Raw genomic sequence first — 23,103 nt, forward strand, 5'->3', positions numbered from 1 at the left:
AAAACAAGGAGTGTACATAGAACAATATCGGACCTCTGAAAAGTATAAGCATGTACTTGGTATAAGTATAAGTATAAAAGTATAAGCATGTACTCAGTACTTGGTTTGGGCCCCTTTTGCAGCAATTACTGCCTCGATGCGGCATGGCATGGAAGCTATCAGCCTGTGGCACTGCTGAGGTGTTATGGAAGACCAGGATGCTTCAATAGCGGCCTTCAGCTCTTCTGCATTGTTCGGTCTCATGTCTCTCATCTTTCTCTTGGCAATGCCCCGTAGATTCTCTATGGGGTTCAGGTCAGGCGAGTTTGCTGGCCAATCAAGCACAGAAATCCCACGGTCATTGAACCAAGTTTTGGTGCTTTTGGCAGTGTGGGCAGGTGCCAAGTCCTGCTCGAAAATGAAATCAGCATCCCCATAAAGCTCGTCTGCGGAAGGAAGCATGAAGTGCTCCAAAATCTCCTGGTAGACGGCTGCGTTGACCCTGGACGTAATGAAGCACAGTGGACCAACACCAGCAGATGACATGGCTCCCCAAATCAACACAGACTGTGGAAACTTCATGTTAAGGAATTTGTTGTGCAGAGGTCTCCTTGTGCTACCAAAGAGTTGCACAGACAAGGAAGGGTACTGAGAGCAGTAAGAGTCACACAGTAAACACAAGAGTACACTGAGTTGTAAAAGCAAAAAGTAGTTTACTTTAAGGTGATGTAAAAATAAAAATGCACAGTCAAAAATAAACAGTCCAGGTCATACACAATAGCAACGGTCCAAGGAGTAATCCAAAATACAAAGTCTTCTTACCGGTCCAGAGGTCAATACACAGTTCAGGTTTATCACAGTAACAGAGCAAAAAGAGTAATAGTAGAGAGCAGTCAATTCAGAGAGAGAAAGAAGCTACGTTACTAGCTCCCTCTTATGGCCATGAGAACACATACACACCCATTGGCCAATTAACATCTTAAAGACATAACATCATGGTTAATATATTTTCAACCCAACATTGTAGGCTAACACCATATGCCTAATACTTCACACTGGACTTCAAGCATCTTGCAGTGTGTGCCTCTCCATTCTTCCTCCAGACTCTGGGTCCTTGGTTTCCAAATGAGATGCAAAAGTTGCTCTCATCAGAAAAGAGGACTTTGGACCACTGAGCAACAGACCAGGTCTGTTTTTCTTTAGCCCAGGTAAGACGCTTCTGACGTTGTTTGTTGTTCAGGAGCGGCTTGACAAGAGGAATACGACATTTGAAGCCCATGTCCAGGATCTGTCTGTGTGTGGTGGCTCTTGATGCACTGACTCCAGCCTCAGTCCACTCCTTGTGAAAGTCCCCAACACTTCTGAATGACCTTTTCCTGACAATCCTCTCCAGGCTGCGGTCATCCCTGCTCCTTTTTTTTTTTTTTTATTGAAAAGTTTTAAAATACAGTTTTCCTTTAAAAAACCCCCCCTTCCCCCTCCCTCCTCCCCTCCCTACCTCCCCCCTATCCCCCCCTCCCCCTCTCCCTCCTCCCTCCCCTGCCTCCCCCCCCTACTTCCCCTCCTCCCCCCCTCCCCCCCCCGACTTCCCAGAGCAAAATACAAGGTATATATCTAAAAAGCAATCATAAACAATCATATACTAACAATTATAAACTCTAAAATCCATCACTCTCTAGCTTATATAGAGTAAACCAATCCTTAATAATACTAAATATGTATAAAGAACTAAAATAAAAGAAAACTAGCGTCATTCCCATCTATGTTCTTCCACAATTCACTATTTCCTAAACATATTCTCATTTACACATCACAAACACCTATCCCTATTAACCTCTCTAGCCAAAATAGGCTATAATAGATAATTCTTACACAAATTAACCCACATTAACCCACAAAACTTTCTTCCTCTTCCTCTGTAGTAAATTGTCCATTAATTCCAAATTAAAGATTCTGTTACCATACATATCATCCCAAAACTCTTAAAAACACAACTACCACTTGACTATCAGTATGTTGTGGAAGTTCCATAGATTTCTACTAGACCTATTTTCTTTTCTTTTTTGAGCGTTTTAAGGCAGCACGCGTCACCCTCTGTTCTCTAGGATCATCCAAAAGAGTTGCAGCTTGATCTCCTCCTGTACCATTCTCGTCTATCTGTCCATCTTCATCCTCTTGATGTTCTCCTTCTCCAGATCCCTCTGCAGCTTCCAAAAGTATTGATGGGGTTGCTTTTAAAACATTGTTGTAAAAATCATGCGCTTGCTTCACAGTACCCAAACAGTACCTTTTGCCTTCATACATGAAGCTCAACCCAGCTGGGATCTCCCATCTGAACCTTATATCCCTTTGCTTGAGCTCTTGCACAAGAAATATAAAGTCCTTCCTTCTCTTTAAAATCTTTGGAGGAATTTCTTTTAGAACCAAAACTTCTTGACCAGCAATCACAACTTTAGTATCATAGGCAGCTTGTATAACTTCATCTCTAATTTCCCTTTTTACAAAATAAACCACCACATCTCTAGGCAGCTTTCTCTGTTTAGCAATCCACGAGTTCACACGAAACACTTTGTCCATGCCTTGTTTTATTTCAGATGCTGGATGGTTCAATACCACCTCAAAAGCCTCAGAAACCAGCTGCTTTAAATCTTCCTTAATATTCTCTTTTAGGCCTCTAATTCTAACAGCAAACTGCATCTGATAAAATTGAGCCAAACTCAGTTCGCTATCCATTTTGTCTTTGAAATCTTCAATTTCCAATACTTTTGCTTCTAATATAGCATTCTTTTGAGTCAGTTCTTCCACTTTGTCATCCAGCACCTCCACACATTTAGCTATTTTATGCACTGAGGACAAAATGTCTACCTTCATCTCTCTAAGTTTCTGTTCCATCCTTTCTTCCATTCTCTGCTCCAATTTCTCCAATTTCTCCTCCATCTGTGCAAATTTAACACCCATTGACTCCAAAATTAACTGGGTATGTTTTTCAAGATCCTTCGATGTCACTACATCTGGAGAATGCAACGCCTGCAGTAATGATTGTTGTTGCACCGGAGAATTTCCAGCACTCCGAAAAGTTCTAGGGGGAGGTTTAGACGCCATCTTTTACTTACAATTGTGTCGCACTTTCACTTTAAGTTTTAAGCAAAGTCCATCAAGCTCGAGAGTAAAATAAAATAATCCTTTTCATCTCTTCATCTTTCCCTCTTGTACTGCTCTGCCTGCTCTTTTCCTTTCATAGTCTCTCCTTCAAGCAGGGATGGTCGCAGACGCCTGGCTCTGCTCCATGAAGTCCGGAGCAGAGACGCTAGCCAGCTGGGAGCAGCCCAGGCTGCGGGGGAGTTCGATCCTTCAGCCGCCCAAGCTCCAAGCTCAGGCGGCCCCGGAGAACTCAACCCCTACCTGGGGGCTCACCCCCTCCTCTTCTCCCGAGGAGGGGGCTTCAAATTCGCCCGAACAGCTGATCGGCGCTGTTTCGGGCGAAAAATCACACAGCTGGGCGGCGGGCAGCCCGGGAAGGCTGTCTCCGGCGCCGCGGAGCCACCGGAAGCGGTCATCCCTGCTCCTTGTGCACCTTTTTCTTCCACACTTTTCCCTTCCACGTAACTTTCTATTAATGTGCTTTGATACAGCACTTTGGGAACATCCAACTTATTTTGCAATTACCTTTTGAGGCTTTCCCTCCTTATGGAGGGTGTCAATGATGGTTTTCTGCACAATTGTCAGGTCAGCAGTCTTCCTCATGATTGTGATTCCTACTGAACCAGACTGAGAGACCATTTAAAGGCTCAGGAACCCTTTGCAGGTGTTAATGGCTTAATTAGCTGATTAGAGTGGGACACTTTGAGCCTAGAATATTGCACCTTTTCACAATATTCTAATTTTCTGAGATTGTGGATTTGGGGTTTTCATGAGCTGTACGCCATAATCATCACAATTATGACAAATCACGGCTTGAACTATCTTGCTTTGCATGTAATGAGTCTATTTCATATATTAGTTTCCCCTTTAAAGTTGCATTACTGAAATAAATGAACTTTTGCACGATATTCTAATTTTTCGAGTTTCACTTGTAGATCAGATGTATAGATTTTTAGGTAAAGGGCTCCCGTTCAGTATGCTCAACTGAATGAATTGCAGGATGAGAGATGTTATATGAATTTCAAGGCTAACAAGTGCTGGTGCTGAAATTTATTGATAGAGGCATTAAATTTAAGATGGATGCAAAATAAGAGCGTGTCTTCTAATATTTTTTAAAGCAGAACTGTGGTTTTTATTTTGAGATACAGAAAAACAAGACAGTTAAAGATAGTAACACTTAAATCTTATTGCAGCCTTTTTTGAAGAATGCTTGTGTGAAGAAACAGGAGATAGCAAAATAAATAAATAAACTGTCTAAAAATATCAAACTAATTTAAATGTACAAATAGAATAAATGACTGGAAGATATAATTAGGAGAGTCTCTTCAGGAAGACTATTTAAAACTATTATAATAGAGGCAAAAATTAATTTTATATTGCGATATAGAAAGAGCCCAAATGAGTTCAGGAAAATGCCACTGTCTTTAAAACACTGTGTCAAACAGAGCCCTGGTGGCGAAGTGGTTAGAATGCAGTATTGCAGACTAACTCTGCCCAACTGGCTCAAGGTTGACTCAGGCTTCCATCCTTCCAAGGTGGGTAAAATGGGGGGAATATCCTGACATTTTAAACGGCAAAGAGAGTGCTGTAAAGCACTATGAGGTGGTATATAAGTCTAAGTGCTATTGCTATATAAAGCAAGAAATGTTTCTTTAGTAAATAAAAAAATCTAACAAGTCAGATACTACTCCAATTATATGTTTAGATCTAATACTTCATGTTAGCTACATTTTATATATTCAAAGTAGTGACTGGGATGACTGCAGTTGGAATTAAGCAGAGAGAAAGATAACCTTCTCCATACTTATATTTTCCTACAATGTCACTGTTCTCAAAATTGATGTTTGTTTTTAAGGTAATTTTTAAAGGTTTAAAGTGCTTTTGGAGAGTGTGATTTTAATAGGGAAGATTAGGAATGGGGAGATGCCGAGTCTGAGGATAGGATTAAAACTTATGTGTATTTTTAGAGTGCAAATCTGCATGCACTTGGAAATATGTTGACCTGACCAGGCATAAACTTCTGAAATATAGGCATAAACTTCTGAAATATAGGCATAAGATTGGTTGACTGGAGACATATTTCTTAAAAACCCAAATTTAAAATTAGCAGTAAGACAATCAATGAAAACAAGTCTAAACTATCTACTTTTAGGTATTTAAGTAGCTCTGAAGCAATAAATGTGCCACAGTTGTAATAAATATCAAAACATGACAAGGGCAGAGGAGGTAAAAATGTTAATGAAACAAATGTTGTTTCCACACCTAAAGTTTGAACTGGAAATCTACTAATCATAAAAATTAACTGATACCTGGTGTCTCATTCTCAACCTAGTTCCAAATTGATCTGATTCCTCACTGATGAAAAATATTCAAATGGCACTGTGGGGTACCTGTGATTTCCATGAAAGCCAATACAATTATTTTTCTTTCACCTATTTTTTTTTATGTGGTTCTCACTACTTTTCCTTTGGGAAAGTGAACAGTTGGCTCTCTCTTCAATTTTCCTGCCTACAGGCTGGGATGTCAGTCACCTGTCCCACTTGCACGTAGGAAGGCTCTAGCAGTTCTTTTGAGAGCCACAGGATGGGAATCAATGCTGGCTAGTACCGTGTTTCCCTGAAAATAAGACCCACCCAGAAAATAAGCCCTAGCCTGATTTTTTAGGGTGTGCCTAATATAAGCCCTACCCCAAATATAAGCCCAGGGTTGGGCATGGCCAACACAGGAGGCAGCGAGCGCACAGGGGCTGATGGTGTCCAGCAGCAGCCGCAGACTGTGCAGCACAGGTAAGTCCGAGTGCAGAAGCAGAGGCAGTTGGGAGGCAGGTGATCTGGACACACTGCGCGGCTGCCTGGCTTGCAGAAGGCTCATGCGGTGGTACCAGCAGGAGACAGAGGCACCGGGAGGCAGAGGCAGGTGATCTGGGCACACTGCATAGGCTCCTGGCTTGCGGGAGGCTCGTGCGGCACCAGCAGGCACAGGTATGGGAGGGACAGGCAATCCTGACGTGGCACCCAATCTGTCCCACCGTCTCTTGGCTTACCCACAGCTGTGCCAAAGCAGGCAGCCACATGGCATGTCCAGATCACCTGCCTCCCCCCGTGCCTCTGCCTCCGCCTGCTGCCAGTGCTGCCACACGAGCCTCCAGCGAGCCAGGCAGCCACACAGCATGTCCGGATCACCTGCCTCACCCCTGCCTCTGCCTCCGCACTCGGACTTACCTGCACTGTGCCAAGGGGCCAGTGGGCTGCAGCTGCTGCCAGACACCATCTGCCCCCGCACTCTCACTGCCTCTTGTGCGTGTGCCGGGGTGGTGCGCCCGGCCAGGCTGATCACCCTGATACCATGTTTCCCTGAAAATAAGCCCTAATGCGTCTTTTGGTGTTCCCCCAAAATATAAGACTGGGTCTTATTTTCAGGGAAACACAGTATTATAAAAGAGTGTGCTGGAGGTACCACAGTATTTGTTGGACTTACCTCTTCAGTTATTATTTATTTGGAATATTCAAAGCACTAATGAGCTGGGTTATATACTGTATCAGCAAATTAGTATCACTTTAATTACTAAAAAAGACTAAACAATGAATGTCATTAAGAGAAAAAAAATGGATCCAAAGCTTGGTTTGGAAGTTAGCAGAATTTTCTTTTTCTTTATATGCTGATGTTATCTCATAAGATGCCTCAAATTGTCTCTTCATTTTCAGAAGAGACTTGGCAATGCCCTGAAAAGATTTAAGAAACTGAAGTTTATAGTCCAGCCAGCCAGAATTAATTGTTCAATTGTTTGTACCCAAGCTAACAAGTAAAAATATGACTAATTTTAAAATGCATGTTGATTATTTCTCACTTTTTTAATATTACTGGCAGCAGTAATATACTATATTAAAAATGAGAAACAGTTATCAAGGAGTAGAGGGTTTGCTAGTTTTGCTTTTTAGTTTTAACCAAATTTGCATTTTCCTGTTTCCCCCATTTTATTGTTATTCTAGGCAATCATGGCCAACAAAAAATGATGTTCCTCAAGATTTAGATGATGACTTTACAGCTTCTCCTTTGACCCATGGAGCTGTTGCTCAGTCTCCTGCTCGTAGTGCTGAAAATGTTCTTAATGGACGCAGAAGTAAGGCACTTAATGATTCAGCCAACAAAGAGGATATTCCTGAATTAGTTGGACCAACACTTTCAGTTGTTCCCTCAGTGAATTTAAAACCTACAACTAGTCGGAAGTGCTTGTTTAGAGTACAAGAAGATGAAGAGGAGGATGGTGAAGATAAAAAAACTGTTTCCCTCTCAAATCAAGTTGTTCTGCGTCATAAACCTTCTGTTACAAGTCGTCTTACTTCCCGGAAAAGTGCCCCAGTCCTTAATCAGATTTTTGAAGAAGGGGAATCTGATGATGAATTTGATACGGATGAGAATTTGCCTCCAAAACTTAGTCGGCTAAAAATGAATATTGCTTCACCCAGCACTGTGCATAAACATTACCACAGAAGGAAAAGTCAGGGTCGTGGATCTAGTTGCAGTAGCTCAGAAACAAGTGATGATGACTCAGAAAGCAGGCGATGTCTAGATAAAGATAGTGGATTTACTTACTCCTGGCATAGAAGAGATAGTAGCGAAGGTCCTCCTGGCAATCAGGGAGGTGGAAGTGGACAAGGCAAACCAAGCAATGGAAATGGAGGGGTTGGCAAAACAAGTCCTGGTGATAATCATAAAGAGGATGGAAGTCCTTCCAGTAGCTCTAGTGGAAGCATGAATAACAATTCAGGTTCCACTCACAGATGTGCAGGATCTGGTAATTCTGTACAGTTGTCATCAAGAAGTGCGGGTGATGTGGTTGAAAGCTTCAAATTGATGAGCATTTGTTTAGGTTCTCAGATTCACAGTAGCACTAAGTACATAACTGACCCCCAAAACACCATTTCATTTTCCAGTGTTAAGGTGCAAGAGAAATCAATATGGAAAATGTGCATAAGTTCTAGGAGTATAAATCCTGTTTCATCTTTGGGCAGCATAAAATTATTTTCTGACCAAATGTCAGATGCAGCAAATGAGTTAGAACAAATAAAGAACAAGAACTTGAAAAACAATGTGCTACAACTACCTCTATGTGAAAAAACAATATCTGTGAATATTCAGCGAGACCCAAAGGAGGGACTGTTACGTACATTGGGTCAGACAACTTGCTGTCATGTTGTTTGACAATAATCAAATTTAACCCATTCTACGTGACATCACTAATCTTCCTGTTCAGAGCTGTGAATATTTTATTTCACTGAACCTTTTGTTGACTTTGTTTTAATATTTTAACATAGGCTTTAAGCAGTAATTTATGACATATTTAGTTTTGCTTCTTATGACAATGCGTAATACTGTGCATGCAGCTAGCCAGTAATTTATTTTGTTCCAAACAAACCAAGATTTGTGTAAATTTTTCCTTTCTAATTTTACTATAAAAATCTGGATTATAGTAAGGCTTGTGTCCAAATCCAGTATAAATTAAGCATTTAGCAGTTCACATTCTGCACTTAAATTAGAAACAGAGCTTTTGTTTCTTTGTAAGACGTCAAATCTTATTCAGATGTTCTGTATTACTTAAAATATGTGAGATGTGACATAGTTCTCAGTGATTGCAACAGAACCAAAGCAATAATATTTTGATGCTGAAATCTCTTCTGGACCTTTCAGAATGTCAAGGCTTGTACAAAGCAAAAGTGCACTGAAAAGTTTTCTTGAACTCTTGATTTTTAATCCCACATCTTTGTTTTAAATAATAAGCATAAGTGATGGTTGAAATGAAGATCTTGATTTGATATAGACAAGATTTTAAAAAAAATTAAGGCAGCTTTCCCCATTATTAAATGCAGACAATCTTTAAAGAATTATCTAACAAAGGAACACTGTAATTTGAGTTTTTTTCCCCATCCAAGGGAAAGCATTCATTACTGACATATATAATCAGTTATAAAGTATTGTGCAAAATATTTAAAATGGACCGATTTGTGGTAGCTGAGGTGTATTCAGGTAAATCAATTCATATACAATAACAGTTGACAAAAATATTGAAAGAACAAAAGTTTTTTCTTCCAAATCTACTTTCCACTGTGCCCTTTAATATTTTCAATATTAAACAGAATGCCAATTAAGGATGTAATAAAGTACTTTGAGCATGCAGGTAAATGAGGCAAGATAGATAATTGTCACTTTTGTATAGTGTTAAGTATATCAAAAGTGCTTCAGAATACCTAACTACATACAGTCATTTCAGCTAGACATTTCTAGTAAAGGAGAGTAGAAGCAGTTGCTGGAATTTGAATAAAAGAAAAGTCTGTTCAGATTATCAGAGAGGCAAATTGGAATACTTTAATATGGTATATCCCAAGTCCTCTCCATGGATCTCAAAATGCACCATGGGATAACTTACTGGAAAACAAACTATTTTAATTACACATTTAGTTTTGGATGTGACATTTAATTTGCTTTAATAATTCTCCAAATTAAGTCAATATCACAAGTTGACATGGAGCATTTTTCTTCTATTCAATGTATTTGCTTTTTAAAAAACCCTTGGTATTGAAATGCCAACAAATAAATATGTTGGCACTTTTCCTGTTAAAAAATACTTTTGACCAGATGAATTAACTTTTCTGAAGATGTTGTTAGTTGCGAAGTCATGTCCGACCCATTGCGACCCCATGGACAACATTCCTCCAGGCCTTCCTGTCATCTTTCATATGGAAAATCACTTCTCATTTTAAAGCTAGCAACAAAATCTGGACGACAGATTTAAATAATGTAATATAGCTTAAGGTAATGTAACTTACACTGCACTGTACACCTTTATAGGTAGTTCTTGACGTACAAACGGTCCCATAGTGACCATTAAAAGTTCTGACAGAGATACCTGGGGGTACTTATGACCTGGATTTGAAGTTCCAACAGTCACTTCTTCCCATGGTCACATGACTGCATTTCATGTGCTTGGCATCCAGGCCACATTTATAGCAATTTGCAACAGCCCGCGATCAAGTGACCCTGTTTTGCAATGTTTTTGCCCAAGCTCTGCATTTACTTCTGGTTTTTGGCCAAACTCCACCCACAGTGAAACACTGATTCACATAATGACCACCGCATGTGTTCACTTAATGACTACAGCAAAAAAGATCATAAACTCAGCTCAGCCATCTGACTGACCTGCTTTGTGACCATCATGAGTTACAACCATGATGGACAGGCTACTGTGTCCGACCCATCGTGACCCCATGGACAATGTTCCTCCAGGCCTTCCTGTCCTCTACCTCCTTCTGGAGTCCATTTAAGCTCACGCATACTGCTTCAGTGACTCCATCCAGCCACCTCATTCTCTGTCGTCCCCTTCTTCTATTGCCCTCAATCTTTCCCAGCATTAGGCTCTTCTCCAGTGAGTCCTTCCTTCTCATTAGGTGGCCAAAGTATTTGAGTTTCAACTTCAGGATCTGGCCTTCTAAAGAGCAGTCAGGGTTGATTTACTCTAGGACTGACCGGTTTGATTGCCTTGCAGTCCAAGGGACTCGCAGGAGTCTTCTCCAGCACCATAGTTCAAAGGCCTCAATTCTTTGGTGCTCAGCCTTTCTTATGGTCCAACTTTCACAGCCATACATTGCAACTGGGAAGACCATAGTCTTGACTATACGCACTTTTGTTGGCAGGGTGATGTCTCTGCTTTTTCTGAAGATGTATAGTGAGGGGAAAAAGTATTTGATCCCCTGCTGATTTTGTATGTTTGCCCACTGACAAAGAAATGATCAGTCCATAATTTTAATGGTAGGTTTAACAGTGAGACAGAATAACAACAAAAAAATCCAGAAAAACGCATTTCAAAAAAGTTACCAACTGATTTGCATTTTAATGAGTGAAATAAGTATTTGACCCCTTTGCAAAATGTGACTTAGGACTTGGTGGCAAAATCCTTGTTGGCAATCACAGAGGTCAGACGTTTCTTGTAGTTGGCCACCAGGTTTGCACACATCTCAGGAGGGATTTTGTCCCACTCCTCTTTGCAGATCTTCTCCAAGTCATTAAGGTTTCAAGGCTGACATTTGGCAGCTCAAACCTTCAGCTTGCTCCACAGATTTTCTATGGGATTAAGGTCTGGAGACTGGCTAGGCCACTCCAGGGCCTTAATGTGCTGCTTCTTGAGCCACTCCTTTGTTGCCTTGACTGTGTGTTTTGGGTCATTGCCATGCTGGAAAGCCCATCCACGGCCCATTTTCAGTGCTCTGGCTGAGGGAAGGAGGTTCTCACCCAAGTTTTGATGGTACATGGCCCTGTCCATTGTCCCTTTGATGCAGTGAAGTTGTCCTGTCCCCTTAGCAGAAAAACACCCCCAAAGCATAATGTTTCCACCTCCATGTTTGATGGTGGGGTTGGTGTTCTTGGGGTCACAGGCAGCATTCCTCCTCCTCCTAACACGGTGAGTTGAGTTGATGCCAAAGAGCTTGATTTTGGTCTCATCTGACCACAACACTTTCACCCAGTTCTCCTCTGAATCATTCAGATGTTCATTGGCCTGTACATGTGCTTTCTTGAGCAGGAGGACCTTGCGGGTGCTGCAGAATTTCAGTCCTTCACGGCATAGTGTGTTACCAATTGTTTTCTTGGTGACTATGGTCCCAGATGCCTTGAGATCATTGACAAGATCCTCTCATGTAGTTTTGGGCTGATTCCTCACCGTTCTCATGATCATTGAAACTCCATGAGGTGAGATCTTGCATGGAGCCCCAGACTGAGGGAGATTGACAGTTATTTTGTGTTTCTTCCATTTGCGAATAATCGCACCAACTGTTATCACCTTCTCAGCAAGCTGCTTGGCAATAGTCTTGTAGCCCATTCCAGCCTTGTGTAGGTCTACAATCTTGTCCCTGACATCCTTGGACAGCTCTTTGGTCTTGGCCATGGTGGAGAGTTTGGAATTTGATTGATTACTTCTGTGGACAGGTGTCTTTTATACAGGTAACAAGCTGAGATTAGGAGCATTCCCTTTTAGAGAGTGCTCCTAATCTCAGCTTGTTACCTGTATAAAATAACACCTGGGAGCCAGAAATCTTGCTGATTGATAGGGGATCAAATACTTATTTCACTCATTAAAATGTAAATCGATTTATAACTTTTTTGAAATGCATTTTTCTGATTTTTGTTGTTGTTATGTCTCACTGTTAAACCTACCATTAAAATTATGGACTGATCATTTATTTGTCACTGGGCAAACGTACAAAATCAGCAGGGGATCAAATACTTTTTCCCTCACTCTATGTTATCTAGAATAAAATATCTGGAATAAAATATTCCCAATTTGGGGGAAAACAAGAATGTTACTTTGTCATGCTCTGTACACTGGTCTTCAAAGCAATGCTGGTAAGAACTGAGAGTATTATGTAACAGCATCCCAGACAGTTATTGTCAGAGTTTACATAGCTTAGTAGTATTGTGATGCTAGCAAAATAGTCAAATAAAATGTATTTCATTTACATTATAGATTGTGGAGCGCCAAAGAATTGTTACATTGGATTACGATTGTATGCTTCCTTTTTTTAGTATGGTAAATCTGTCTGAAGGTATAGTCTAAAGCATTTTACTAGGAAGCCACATGAGTTCATTATGTCTTATTTCCAAGTAAATATGTATTCATCTATAATTCTAAATCATGCAGTATATTTTAATATTTAGCCTAGTTCAGGGTTTATAAATTTTATTTCCCAAGTGTGGCAAGGCATAAATGAAATATTTCACTTTTGTTTTTCAAACTTTTGTTACAATTTAGTTTAAAACTGCCTAGATACTTTACCAGTGTGAAATAAGTACTCTCTGTATGATTGTGTGTGTATACACATGCACAAAGCTGAAAGAACTGATGTATGGGTGAAGTCATAGAACATGGTTGCTTGAAATTTTCTTGAGCAGGGATCTTATAAAGCAGAGTTCCCTAACCTTTCCGGCTTTGCGCACCGGTGGGGAGGGGAGGGAGATAGGAGATGGTTCTGCAGTGGGGATGTGCATGCACGCTTGCCTGCCACTTCTGCCACCCACTTCCAAAGGGCTTAAGGCCTAGTAGTGGTCCGCGGGTTGGGGACCCCTGTTATAAAGAGTCAGAAATATGGACTGTTTATACAGTAGTGGCCAAAATTGTGGAAACCTTTTGGGAAAGGTACAGTAGAAATGCCACCTTTGGTTACGTTTCCACCAATTTTTCCTCTAATTTCTTTATAACTGTAGCCTTGTTCACTTAATAATACTATTTTACATTGCTTTCTGGGCAACCAGTCAACTCTTTGCACCATTACTTTAATTTTATTACGTTTTACAAGCTCACTAAATGAAAGAACACAAAAAACCACAACCAACTTGATAGCGATCACATATCACACTGACAAATGTCCTCCTCTCAGATTCAATACATGATATCAACAACTGAATCCTACTGTGATCTGATTGGCTCATTGCCAAAACAAGATGACACCTGATTGGCTCTCTAAACACTCATGCTCATTGGCTACAATCAGATGAAGGAAAGCTACCTGATATCAACCTAAGCAAGTTCTGTTTCCTTTTTCTGGTTATTTGGCTACAACTTTTCGTAGAATACAGTACAGATAATTGAACAAACTTTGTTGCATTACATTCTTGATTAAATTATCTTTCCATTGATATATAATTTTATGGTACTCCCAAAAAAAGTGGTGTTATTAGCCATCAAACCTCAAAAATACACTTTTCCCAAAACCTCAAAAATACACTTTTCCCAAAAGATTTCCACAATTTTGGCCACTACTGTAGATATCAGTGATGTAAAAAGTAGAAATTTTATAAAAAGGGCATTGGCAATAAATTTTGCAGCTTTTATTTTCAAGTTGCTGTAAATATTCTTATCATACATTATGTACAGCCTAGGAATGGCATCTTTTTGACCAATCACAAGAGTTGTTTCTTCTGTTTTTCTATACAGCTCTGTGTCTATGTATATATATAGGTGAAACTTGAAAAATTAGAATATCGTGCAAAAATTCATTTATTTCAGTAATGCAACTTTAAAGGGGAAACTAATATATGAGATAGACTCATTACATGCAAAGCAAGATAGTTCAAGCCGTGATAATAATTGTCATAATTGTGATGATTATGGCGTACAGCTCATGAAAACCCCAAATCCACAATCTCAGAAAATTAGAATATTGTGAAAAGGTGCACTATTCTAGGCTCAAAGTGTCCCACCCTAATCAGCTAATTAAGCCATAACACCTGCAAAGGGTTCCTGAGCCTTTAAATGGTCTCTCAGTCTGGTTCAGTAGGAATCACAATCATGGGGAAGACTGCTGACCTGACAGTTGTGCAGAAAACCATCATTGACACCCTCCATAAGGAGGGAAAGCCTCAAAAGGTAATTGCAAAAGAAGTTGGATGTTCCCCAAGTGCTGTATCAAAGCACATTAATAGAAAGTTATGTGGAAGGGGAAAGTGTGGAAGAAAAAGGTGCACAAGCAGCAGGGATGACCGCAGCCTGGAGAGGATTGTCAGGAAAAGGCCATTCAAAAGTGTTGGGGACTTTCACAGGGAGTGGACTGAGGCTGGAGTCAGTGCATCAAGAGCCACCACACACAGACGGATCCTGGACATGGGCTTCAAATGTCGTATTCCTCTTGTCAAGCCGCTCCTGAACAACAAACAACGTCAGAAGCGTCTTACCTGGGCTAAAGAAAAACAGACCTGGTCTGTTGCTCAGTGGTCCAAAGTCCTCTTTTCTGATGAGAGCAACTTTTGCATCTCATTTGGAAACCAAGGACCCAGAGTCTGGAGGAAGAATGGAGAGGCACACACTGCAAGGTGCTTGAAGTCCAGTGTGAAGTTTCCACAGTCTGTGTTGATTTGGGGAGCCATGTCATCTGCTGGTGTTGGTCCACTGTGCTTCATTAAGTCCAGGGTCAATGCAGCCATCTACCCGGAGATTTTTGAGCACTTCATGCTTCCTTCTGCAGACGAGCTTTATGGGGATGCTGATTTTATTTTCAAGCAGGACCTGGCACCTGCCCACACTGCCAAAAGCACCAAAACCTGGTTCATTGATGGTGGGATTACTGTGCTTGGATTGGCCAGCAAACTCGCCTGACAATTATGACAAATCACGGCTTGAACTATCTTGCTTTGCATGTAATGAGTCTATCTCATATATTAGTTTCCCCTTTTAAGTTGCATTACTGAAATAAATGAACTTTTGCACGATATTCTAATTTTTCGAGTTTCACCTGTAGTAATCACTTTAGATCAGCAGTGTTGACCATTATGCTGTATAGGTGTAAAATAGCCTTTAGTTATGTATGGTTGTGTGAACTACTACAGATGTTAGCTTGAATGTTGTCTTTTATTCATTTGTTCACAAGTGAATAACTATGCATGTATTGTATGTTGTATTATGTTCTGTTAAAGAGGGAGAGAATAACTACTACATTAAAATATATTGGACCAAACAATTGTAGAACAAGTAACAGTTTCCTGTACCCCTTAAATTTGTCTTTACAAATTGCTTAAAGTTACTGTAGCACATAAATATTGTGAAAAGCAACTTTAGTCTTATATTTTTCTCTATGAATATATAATGTACCTCTAGCAGTTTATCTGTATTTAAGATTAAACAATCTTGACACAGAATTAATTTTTCAAGTAGCAGTTAAATTAGGCAGAACTGTATGGAGGAAAGCTAAGCATTTTAAGAGAGGGTACAGAAATATCAGTTGATCTTTGTCAATTTCTTCCAGCAATGTTTAGCGTTCTTCACTATGTAACTATTCATGGTGTGTGACAAAAATCCAATTAATAAAAATGGTCTCTTGATTGGTGCAAAAAAGACTTCCATGTCAATTTTATATGCTCACTACTGTGGCTTCTGTTTCAGCACTTAAAAGCTGACATATTGTCAGAGATGTAATAGAAAACTATGATTATATTTAACTATTAGTGAGTGATTGTCTATGTATTTATATTCTGCCTACTGCACATGTGAAGTATTAAACTCCCCTTTCCCTCAGGTGCATATGTGTCCTAGGTACCTTTATCCATTATGAAGGTAAGAGTTTTTAGGAGTGTTGCACTCTTTAAACAACATTGTATTTTGAGATTTGTTCTTGTTTTTAATAGAACTAAAATACAAAGTAAAGTGTGTTTGGGGGGGGTTGTTTTGTTCTGTTCAAGATGCTGCATGTCTTTAAAAATACACAATAGCCCGTTTTTACTAACAAACCATATCCAAAGCCCAAATGATAGGACTTTTACTCAGGGCTTTTTTTCTAAAAAAAAAAAGGTGCCAGAACTCTCATCTTGTTATTTATTTATATAATTTTATTTATATATTTATTTATATAATTAAACAATTATATATTCAATTCTTAACATGCATTTAATTTATTGTATTTAAGGCAAATGTTCATAGATAATTCCAAACTTTTGTCCAATTCTCGTCTGGCAAATGTTCTCGACTCCTTTCCTTGCTCTTAGTATCTATGGCCAAATGTCATCCTCTGAGTAACCACAGATCAACGTACTTTGAAGGATTGAAAAGTCTCGGAGGTGGTCCGACAAATTTGATGAACAAAAGTGCTGAAATTGTCTTAGTCTTTAACGAAGCTCTTGTTGAGGTGGCAATTAGATTCATCTGTGAAAATCCACGTTCACATTCACTTGAAATAGGAATGGTATTCAGAGTCCGTATCAAATGCAACAGTTTTTCTGGGTATGTCTTTTCGAGAATGTATTCACGGAATCCACAAATCATTTCTCTTTCATTTAGTTGCAGTCTGATTGATAAGTTTCTAATTTCCACTTCTCCAAATGTCAGTTGAGTATTAACATCTTCAGGCCAATGTTTTTGATCAAGTACGCGAGACCAATATGCCAACTCATCGTCTTTGCTATCAAGTAATCTTTTTTCAATTGACTCTCTCAATTTTGTATAAAATATACTTGGGTCAATGGGAGGATCCTTTCTTGAATCTCTTTTGTGAAGTAAAACTCCACGAAAGCGAAGATCACTTACAGCAGCAACAGCACATTTATAATAGGGCCCAAAGTTCTGTCTTCTTTCTTCAAAAACTTGTACCAGTATTTTTATTTTCTTATTTGCCTTATACAAGTTGATGTTGCGGTCCTGTAGATCCAAACTTAAATCTGACAATTCTTGGAGAGCATCACACATCAATCCTAGGTCCAATAAAAATTCTGTAGATGTTATTTTTCTTTTCAAGCCATCATAAGTGCATTTATCATTTTTATCTCTTGTAGGATCATGCATTACTTGTTCAAAATGATACACAAGGGATTCAAAATTATTCCATACAGCCAAAACTGAGGTCAACTGTTGCTTCCTATCTGTGCCAGAATAGGTTATCTCATTGTTAATCCATTCTTTGGAAAGTTTCATACCCATTTTTGACTCAACACCAAGAGTTCCAACTTTTTTACAAGGCGTACAGCCAAGTTTCATGTTACAAGTATAGAGCCAGTCATTCTTCAAGCAAAAATCTTTTTTTTTGCTCATAGGTCCAGTAGTCTGGCCAGTCATTTGCGGTTTGGCTCTGCTTATCAAGATCAGATATATTAACAGGCATTGTCATTTCTGTGTGTTCTGTCGTGCCTGTTGATATTCTGGCCTTTTTGTTAGCAGGACAGGTTGTTGAAAAGTAATTGGTGATTTTTTTTCATGTTTTAATTTGGTGTCACACTTTTACACTAAAAATAAAAAAAGTAAAAAAAATCAGTTCTACAATTATAGTTTCTTTTAAAGTTTCCTAGTTTTTTTAGTAGCGAACATTGACGTTGAGGGAATGCATGGAAGTTGACATTAATTTCTTTTACACTTAACAAGTTATATTTCCAGTGCCTCTGTCAGGGGTTCCATTGGTTCTTTAAAAATATAATCTTAAAGGGCTTGCCATTGTGATAGAAGATTGCTACCACTGCTCCAGGGTTTGGCTAACTTAAATATGCATAGCATAATTAGATTTATTATTGCTGCGAAACTATGGATTACTGATTCACATTTGCCATGGATTGTCTTCTGTCCATGGGAGGGAAGCTTGGTAGATTCTAAATTTCATAATTTTAGTTATTCCTTTGTGGCAAGGTATATATGAGAACAAGCTGCAAAGGTCTTTAAAAACATGTTTCTCACATATTTATATTTTTGAATCATAAATATTAAATCTTTTTTCTTTACAATGATCCAAACCAATGCTTTAGAAATATAATTTCTTTTTAGCTACAGTAAACAAGCAAATTACACTAAAGCTAAATTTAACATTTTCAGAATTAGTATTCTTTCAGTCACAATCTTATTCCTGATTTGGCTGATTTTAAAATGTGATTTAAAATCATAAGCACATAAAAAGAAAACAGCAGAAACAGCTGCAAATTAACTCAACAGTTCTATGCTTAGCAACATTTCCATTTAATCAAAGTCCTTGCTCTTTCCAAATCTATTTCAGGGTTTACTTTCTATATACACAAACAATGGGAAATGAGTTTCTGGGCTGGTTCAAATTTTTTACACATTCCAAAAATTTCAGGTAATGTATCTGTTCCATATATAAATATAAAAGCATGATAGGCTCTGTATTTGTACGATGGCCGATTATCTCAGTGTGCAGAAACGTGGATAACTACAAACAGAAGTTGCAACCCCTCTCCTTTTCACTGCATGGGAGTTCAGACCTGCGATGAACTGGGCTGATAGATCTAGAATCTCATATAATTATTTAGTGACAGCAGTCTATTTTATAACTCTGTAATAATATCAGACACAGGTATGTGATATGCTGTCCAATTCAAAGATTAGTTGTGGATTCAAAGAAATAAGAAATACTGTCAGACTATCTATATGGATTCTTTACTGACCCAGATCTGTGTATTTGCATAGTGTGTTTTATCAGTAACTCTGATCACAAGGAAGGAGATGCATGATTCTGCCTCCTGGCCAAGGATTTAGTTTATGAAAAGTGAGCATCTGTAAACTCTAGTCTGGCTCTTAAGGCTCCACTCCATGTGGCTTGGATTTCTGTGTTAGATGGCTGCATTTCAGACACCATTCAATAATCTGATTGATACAGGCCATAAAATTAGAAACTGAACACTCCAGAAGGTAGAGGTCAACCAGTAATTTATTGTGATCTAATGTGCTGGGCAGCAGCTCTTTGTGGTCAAGTAGCAGGCTGTGTGAGGAAAGGAAGGGTGGGACGATGGAAAGGGATCAACCTGCACTGCTGAGCAAGGCAAGAACTACCGTATTTTTCGGACCATAAGACGCACCCAGTTTTTAGAGAAGGAAAACAAGAAAAAAAATATTCTGAACCAAATACTACCGGTATACTAAAACAGGGCTTTTCAACCTTTTCATCCATTGCACCACTTTTAGGACAAGGCAATGTCCAAGTACCACCAGTCGCCCAGTGACTGTTCAGTTACGACGGCACTGAAAAAAGTGACTTATGACCATTTTTCACACTTATGACCGTTGCAGCATCCCCAGGGTCATGTGATTTACATTCGGATGCTTTGCAATCGATTCATATTTATGATGGTCACATTGTTCCAGGGTCATGTGATTGCCTTTTGCAACCTTCTGACAAGCAAAGTTAGTGGGGAAACCAGATTCACTTAACAATCATGTTACTAATTTAATTTCTCTCTCTCCCCTTCTCTTTCTCTCCCTCTCTCCCCCTCCCTCTTTCTTTCTCTCTCCTCTCTCTCTCTCTCCCTATTTTTCTCTTTCCCTCTATTTCTCCCTCTTTCTCTCTCCATTTCCCTCCCTTTCTTTCTCCTTCTCTCTCTCTCCCTTTCTCTCCCTATTTTTCTTTCCCTCTATTTCTCCTTTTCTCTCTCTCCCTCTATTTCCCTCCCTCTTTCTCCTTGTCTCTCTCTCTTTCTTTCTCTCCCTCTCTCTTTCCCTCTCCCTCTTTCTCTCCCTCTATTTCTCTCCCTTTCTTTCTCCTTCTCTCTCTCTCCCTCTTTCTCTCCCTATTTCTTTCTCCTCTCTCTCCCTCTCTTTCTCTCTCTCTCTCTCTCTCTTTCTCTCTCTCTCTTTCTCTCCCTCCCTCTCCCATTGTCCTTTCTTTCCTTCCTTTCTTTCTTCCTTCCCTCCCTCTTTGTCCTTCCCTCTCTACGTTAGAGCAGTACCCATGGAGGCGGCCCTGCGGCCCGGCTTTCTCTTGCAGAAAGCAAGCTGAAATGGAGCAAGGGAGATTGCCAGGAACGCGAATCAGCCGATCTCGCGCTCCTGCAATCTCCCTCGCTCGATTTCAGCTTCCCTTGCTACAAGAGAAAGCAGGCTGAAACGAAGCGAGGGAGATTTCAGCAGTGCAAGCGAGATCAGCCGATTTGCGTTCCTGGCAATCTCCCTCGCTACGTTTCAGCCTGCTTTCTCTTGTAGCAAGGGAAGCTGAAATCGAGCGAGGGAGATTGCAGGAGCGCGAGATCGGCGTTTCTCAGCACGTGCCGATTCGTGCTCCTGGCAATCTCAACACAGCTTGTTGAAAAGGGTTTTTTTTCCCAAAAAAAGGTGCCGGAACGCCGTTCTGAGCGTTCTATGAGAAAAAAAGCCCTGCTTTTACTTATTATGGGATTATGTAATAGACACAGAGGTGTGGAAGAGTCCATATAAACTAAATTATTGGATGAAATACATCTGGTAAAGCAATTATTGATATCACAGCTGAAATTTGAAGTGTGGTTTGTAAATATTGATTGTAGTTTTAAAAAGTGCAAGGAAAAGAAATTGTTAGCATTTTAAAATGTCTGTACTTCTTCAGATTTGGTCAGGTCATAAATTATGTTATTTTGTATGGTGTAACAGAATACAGCATTAATGCATAAAATTCGCAAAACAGCATATAAAATGTGTATCAAAACATAAAACACCAGAACAGTGAATTATTTTAAAAATGCACAATATGAATGATGAATAAAATTGTGAATAAAATTAAATTATGTATGAGCAGTTACTAGACTGGCTAAGCCTATGGCCGGATATCTTCTAGACCAGGGGTGTCAAAGTGCTGGCCCACAGGCCAGATGCGTCATGGTGAAACCACACCAACCCCATTGCCAGCAATGGAAAAAAAGTCGAGATACGTCACGTGATATTGTGAGTTTGACACCCCTGTTCTAGACCATTAAGCCATTGGACAACAGTGCCCTCAAGATGATCTAGTTATTGCAGGGATCCAGGGAACCTGAGGGGGCATTCCATTGCAATATGATGTAAAGTTTGTGGGGAGTTTGCACAGTCACAGTTGGTATTATCAACCAGCCCCCATTTGAAGTTCCAATATTGGCACCTGCCATGGTTTTGGATCCAGTTGAGCACTGTCCAGTTTTTCCTTGGAAGATCAAAGCTGGAGGGGCATTGTACTGGATCAGACACTAAATTAAACAGTTGTGGGTTAGAAGTTGCCCATTCCTGGTACCATGCTGTCTCAATATCAAAGTCTTCTCTGACTAATTGCTGTCCAAGTTTCCATGGTTCCGAGATTTGAGTCTGAGAAATTGATCATGACAGTCCTTGTGTATAGGTAATAATTGGTTTGCCTTAACAGTTTTGCCACTCCCCTTTTAAGGCTAATAGTCTTCTAAGGCAGGGCTTTTCAATCTTTTCAGAGATTGTACCACTTTTAGGACATGACAATATTTTTATTTATTTATTTTTATTTTTATTCCATTTATATCCCGCCCTTCTCCGAAGACTCAGGGCGGCTTACAAGCTTAGCAGTAGCCTTCATTCTATGTATATGCCTGCTTATTAGGGCTTTCACACACACCCCAGCGGCATTATTACAAAGTCAGCTTAATTGCCCCCAACAATCTGGGTCCTCATTTTACCTACCTCGGAAGGATGGAAGGCTGAGTCAACCTTGAGCCTGGTGGGATGCGAACCTGCACTAATTGCAGGCAGCTGGTGTTACTTAAGGAGGCATTAGCCCACTGCTCCACCAAGGCCAGTGCCACCAGTGCTTAGCAAGGTGTCAAAAACTTGATGACTAAAAAAAGGGGGAGGATTTTGGATTTTACTGTTAGGTTCATTTGTTGTTAGAGAAATGGCTAGTTTATAATATGGAAAAGTAAAAAGTTCAGGTTCAATGTTAATGCTTCCAGCTACTGCAACAGAGAAAGTAGGAAGTCAATGCCTTTTCTTTTTCCCTTCTCCCCCTCACTTTTTTCCTTTTTTCTTTCACCCTTCACTTGCAAAAGCCCCTCGCTCGCTCTCCCATACTTCTCCCAGAAAGCCTTTCCTCCATCTCTCTCACACATTCTCCCAGAAAGCCTTTCTTCCATCTCTCCGACACACTTCTCCCAGAAAGCGTTTCTTCTGTCTCTCTCACACATTCTCCCAGAAAGCCTTTCCTTTGTCTCTCTCATACACTTCTCACAAAAAGCCTTTCCTCCATCTCTCCCACACACTTCTCCCAGAAAGTCTTTCCTCCGTCTCTCTCACACATTCTCCCAGAAAGTCTTTCCTCCGTCTCTCTCACACATTCTCCCAGAAAGCCTTTCCTCTGTCTCTCACACATTCTCCCAGAAAGCCTTTCCTCCGTCTCTCTCATACACTTCTCCCAGAAAGCTGGGCTCCAGCTGATCAGCACTTCTGGAGGGCTCAGGAGAAGCGCCAGGATCAGCGCTGGCCTCCAGCTGATCAGTGCTTTTAGCGGGCTCAGCAAAAGTTCTGATCAGCTGTAGCTGCACGGGCCAATCCTGGGCTCCTGCCCAGCTCACTCACTTGCCCTTCCCCCAAAAACTGGCCGCTTGCTCGCCCTTCCTCCAAAAACAGGCCTCTCGCTCTGTCTCTCCTCACTGCTTTGGTAAGAAAACCCTCTTCTCGCTCTACCCCTTTTATACTTCTCTCCACCCTCCTCCTCCTTTTCTCCGGGTGTGCTGGAAGCTCCAATTACCATGTTGCCATGTGCGCCGATC

At 40.2% G+C, this 23,103-nt stretch overlaps 1 protein-coding gene across 1 annotated transcript in view; it reads left to right on the forward strand.

The window, feature by feature from the left end:
* The window catches only part of LOC308676813 (SNF-related serine/threonine-protein kinase-like), a gene marked incomplete at both ends in the record, with an annotated part of 69,794 nt that overhangs the window by 40,905 nt on the left and 5,786 nt on the right, over positions 1–23,103 (forward strand). Inside the window, one exon of the mRNA XM_081342842.1 lies at positions 7,110–8,284. Coding sequence (XP_081198968.1) covers positions 7,110–8,284 — 1,175 coding nt within the window. The remainder of the gene's footprint in view (positions 1–7,109; positions 8,285–23,103) is intronic.

The sequence above is a fragment of the Vipera berus genome (assembly GCF_964194415.1).
Source record: "Vipera berus genome assembly, chromosome: W".
Classification (NCBI taxonomy): Eukaryota; Metazoa; Chordata; class Lepidosauria; order Squamata; family Viperidae; genus Vipera; species Vipera berus.